We start from the raw sequence: 4692 nt of genomic DNA on the forward strand, positions 1-4692 counted from the left end.
AGCTGTTGTTACACCAGGGCAAATGCTTGATATCTGGGTGCCCAAAGTACAGACCCCAAAGTTTTGACAGACAAATAGAGGCCTTTTGATGCAGTCAGGATTTACAGCTCTGGGGCTGATCCAGGCACAGGCAGCGTTCAGGCATCTGAGTGTAAAGCTCTCTTATAGCAAGGAACCTAAATTAGGAGCCTTGCCCCACAGCCCAGCAGTCCCCAAAGCCAGAAGAGAGATGGGTGAGCATTTTACCCTACCCTCTTCCCAGAGCTAGGAGTTCCCTATTGCATTCAGTAATGTCACATTACTGAAACAGAGTGACTTAAAGTACCATGGGCTCCAAATTGGCATTTCAGCTCCAGAAATCCGACCAGGATGGCAAAACTGGAGCAAATTGTTTCCAAATAAAGTGAATGAAAATGTAAAATAACAAAGAGATAACAAATAGATATATATTTTTTGTAAAAAGCATTTATTAAAATATTGTCAGGAATAATGACATTCTCACAAGCAAATTTTGTCTATATAAGCCACAATTTTTTCCATTTGATGAATAACTTAATAATTAGACGTAGAAGCAAGTCCTTACACAGTGTAACAGGTCTGTGAACATTTCTTTAAAAATTATTATTAGGAATGGAAAATACAGTAGAAATTAAATAAATTATCATCGTTTTCTATCTTGTGTAGAAACTACTAAATAAATATATTTATAAATACCACAGAAATCACAATAAACAAACACCAAAGCCATTTTCTTACAGATTCTGCAGGCTAGATTTTTTGAAGTCATGAAGTCAGAGCTCACAGTGAAGCCATGGGCTGACTGTGACTAAGGAAACTGCTGTTGACACAACATACTAGAGCACTCCAGGGGAGCAGGAGGATTTACTGGTTTGCTGCTGTAATAGCAAAATAGTAGGGCTTCGTACAAGCAAGCTGTGCTGTAAGTGCATTGCACTTAACTGGCCGTGTTTGACTGAAGTGACTTCCAAGGGATCTTCATTTCCTTGAGCAAGCCACTTCTCCTGTCCAGTGCCTTCGGTTTCAATGGGCAGCGTGTCCCATGGACAGCGCTGACCATTTTGAAAGGCTTTCTTAAATAGATGCAGTTAAATAAATAAATAAATAAATAGACACGGTGATCTACGGCGAAGATAAGAACACCGATGCGGGAGGAGGAAGGTGGCACGCCTCCTGAGGGCGGGATGGGATGGTGCTCTCCTCGGGTGGTTCTCTCAGCGGAGGAGCGGGAGCGGTTCTGAGATTTTCTCTGTCTGTATTTTTCTTACAGAGGTGAATCAGAATTGAGCTGAGCCCTGTTAAGAGATGAGGGAAAAGGGTGGTTTAAAAGGTGGTCCAGAGAATGATTATCATTACTTAGCATTGCATGAACAGTTAAGAAGGAGTGAGTGCTTTGCTTCCAACTCTGTCTGCTGTCACAAGGCACAGAGGCAATAAAGGCGATGTTTCAAAAGCAATCACCAGAGTGCCAGTGTTTGCATAGCTGGTGCCCAGCTAGGAAACTTCTGCACCAGGAGTTTCTGCATTCACTTATATCAAAGAATTCATTAACTTCCAACTGTGGATTATTGACATAGGATACTGCAAGTAAGGGGCAGATGGATTGTATTAAAGCCCCATTTTTCAGGGGATGTTCATTTCCCTGCAGACGGAGTTGCCAGTACGTAATGGTTTAGTAGTGGCATAGCAGCTTGAGCAAGGACCCTGCAGCAGAGCCCACAAAAGAGCTCGTTTCTATAACTAAGCAACAAGTATCCTTGTTCTTTAAATCTGAGTAAGAGCAAATGGAAACTATTCCTATGAAACCCTACAAGTTAGCTTTTTGGGGAGGCTTACAACTTAACTGCCCAAACTGAGAGTGAACGGGACTTACTTGGCCAGAATTGCCTTTACGATCAGCTGCACCCAGGGAGCAGTGGGGTCCAAGCACACCTCTCTGTTGTCCTTCAGAGTAGCTCTGCAAAAAGGGAAGAAAAATAAAGTCAGGAAACTAGTACGTGGGTTTGTTTTATGCACAGAGTGTAATACTGCATTTTCAGAGTCTGTGTGCCTGCACTCAGTTGGCTCACACATTCCCATTAATCTTCCTCAATATTTATAGGTACTTGTTCGGAGTTTGTTTGCATTAGTAAAGATTCTCAAACAAGTGCTGAAACCTCCAGTGAAAAGAGGAGTTTCAGCAGTATACAGATTGCAACATCTTATTCCCTCCTCCATGCTGTCCCAAACCCGGTTTGTTTCAGGGGGTCCCTAAATCTGCTTACAGGAACGCATTTTGTCTCTCTGAGATGGTCACAGGACTGTTTTACTGGGAGTTTTGCCTGCCAAGTAAACGCAGGATTCAAACTAAATTAGTCCCTTGTGCATTAAGCACTGACCAGTCCTTGCAATTCATGTTCTACCTCCGTAGAACAAATACTCGGTGTGTCCCGTGACAGATAAATACCCGTCAGCTCAGGAGCATACAGGGCCAGGGAGACTACACAGAAAGTCTGCAGCCACAGCACAGTGCAGAGTGCAGGTACGGAAGAGAGGCTCTTGCAGAGGCACTTACATGATTTCAACGTTCTTGCAGTGGGGGCCGCTCTGCGTCAGCTTCACATCTTGAATAGATTTAGGGTGGATGAACTTCGAGTGAGTGCTTATGCACTGGCACCGGAGCTCGTTTCCCATCCTTACCAGGCTCCTGCCTATAAGCAGAAAAGGAAGATTGCACTTTGAGAGGCAGTCTTATCATCGCTGTATTGACATAAAGCATGGCTGCTCCATCTTAACAACATTCTAGATTAGAGCCCTGCATTTGGCCAAGCTGACTAAATCCTCACAATGTAAAAATCGGTTGCTTATTTTTTTCAGAGGATCCGATACCTGAGCACATTTAAAATTAAGTTAGCGTGGCGCTTCAAAATAAAACCACACATTTTGTTGTTACTTGCACTGACAACACTGTTGATTCCATCATTTCACTATCTGGATTGACAGACTGGCAACTGTCTAGAAGATAGAGCCCTGCATTTTTTCCCTAGCTTGAGGCTCATCTTTGCTGCATGTTTTATTGTTTGTTCTCCATTGCCAGCTGTATACTGCTTGCCTGAGGCAGCAAGGGCAAGAAGTAACAAACATGAGCTGATAAGCCGGAAGATACTGTCCTTCATATGGGAAGGCAGAGGAACATTCAAATACTTTTAAGAAGATCCCATCTCTAGCCAAATGCACTCGAAATACAGAAGCATAGCAAATTTCAGTAATCCTTAAATTTTTTCCCACAAGATGTCAGTAACTCTTCAGTACAAGAGCTACACAGTACATTTCTGACTGAGGAGAAGCGGCTGAAAATATTTCAGAAGAAACCAACTTGCTGAAACAAGCATAAAGCTACCTTTCTGCAAGGACACGCGTCTCGGCAGATGCCAAGGCAGTGCTGCAGGCAGGTGGGTCTCGGCAGGGATTCGCTTACCTTGGGACAGAGCCACGGAAATCAGGAGAATAGCCAGGACAACCCCAAGTTTGCCGTTCATGATTAGAGAGGAGTTTTTAGCTTGGCTGTTGAGCTCAGGTTCTGTGGAGCTGTGACCTCTCCTGTCAGAGGATTGCTGATGTCTGATCTGGGCGATCCATCGTGCTTTTATACAGTTTTCTGCCCAACTTGTGTGCTCTGCTAGCTTGTAGATTGCGTTAGAGGAATTTCCCAGATGCAGTAAAAATGAGTCACATGACGAGTGGAGTTGTGAAACTCCTTCCTAGATGACGATGAATTATTCTGCTGCAAATAGTATAATGCATTCGTTTATTAAAATATGTAAATAATATCCCTGCAGTCAGTTTCCTTTTTTTTAAATTTATTTATTGTTTCATAATATAACTTTCTGATGCTTTCAATTACTTTTATGTTATAACTGTATTTTTTTCTTCATGGTAATAACTGTTTCTGTGGAGATGTTTGAGATATTTAATTTCTTCTCTCTCTTGGTGGTGATAACTTCTACTTATCTGATTTTACACAATTGGTATGGAAATCAGATAGTGCTGAAATCAGTGAAAAGCTTTTCCACTGCAGTCAACATTTTACCTCTGCACTATTTTGCTTTTTAATGAATTTTATTTTTTGTTTGTTTGCTTTTTTCTGTTGAAGTGGTATCTTACAAAATAAATTCATCTCCAATACTTTCTGCTTAGTAAAGGAATTGAGGGTGTAGTATTCAAAGCTTCCCAGGGGATGTAGATATTTGATTCTATGCAACCTTGAAAATCATTCCGCAATTTTCTTGTAACACATGTTAATGAATGAGGAAGCTTTGTATGCAAACACAGTGACATGACTTGCCGAACACAATTACTTTTGTTTGCTTTATAAATGTTGGCATTGTTAATAACTCGTTTCTGTTTCAGTTACGGTAATCCCAGGTCTTAACACAGGGAAATAACAATAAATATTACGGTACTGCTGTAGACAAGCTAGTTAAAGAACCTTGTTGCATGAATGCTGAGTATTTACTTACTGTGGCTGGTAGAAATAATAGCCATTTCAATGGAAAACTTGGGCTCAAATGGTGATCTATCACATAAACTAAGATACGTTTTTTAACCCACCTGGCGTGCATGCGATTAGGTGAAGACATTCTGTTCTGATGCTGTAGAAAAGTTTTTCTTTTGACTACAAAGACATTTGCTGCT

General features: G+C 41.4%; 1 protein-coding gene across 1 annotated transcript; it reads right to left on the reverse strand.

Moving 5' to 3' along the window:
* Positions 1 to 525: 525 nt before the first annotated feature.
* Positions 526 to 3600, reverse strand: LOC311209457 (interleukin-8). Its single transcript, XM_084286803.1, has 4 exons — positions 3476 to 3600; positions 2573 to 2708; positions 1892 to 1975; positions 526 to 1313 (listed from the first exon to the last, which is right to left on the reverse strand). Exons 1-4 carry the CDS (start codon positions 3534 to 3536, stop codon positions 1283 to 1285), a joined length of 312 nt encoding a protein of 103 aa, XP_084142929.1. The 5' UTR covers positions 3537 to 3600; the 3' UTR covers positions 526 to 1282.
* Between the last annotated feature and the right edge of the window lie 1092 nt (positions 3601 to 4692).

The sequence above is a fragment of the Netta rufina genome (genome assembly GCF_964035555.1).
Source record: "Netta rufina genome assembly, chromosome: 4".
In the NCBI taxonomy this organism is placed as follows: domain Eukaryota; kingdom Metazoa; phylum Chordata; class Aves; order Anseriformes; family Anatidae; genus Netta; species Netta rufina.

Coding starts and splice junctions, on each gene's coding strand:
- LOC311209457 (XM_084286803.1), bottom strand. CDS start 3,536: ATGAACGGCAAACTTGGGGTTGTCCTGGCTATTCTCCTGATTTCCGTG. Junction 2,709..3,475: donor TTCCGTGGCTCTGTCCCAAG/GTAAGCGAATCC, acceptor TTCTGCTTATAG/GCAGGAGCCTGGTAAGGATG. Junction 1,314..1,891: donor GTAAAGGCAATTCTGGCCAA/GTAAGTCCCGTT, acceptor ATCTCTTAACAG/GGCTCAGCTCAATTCTGATT.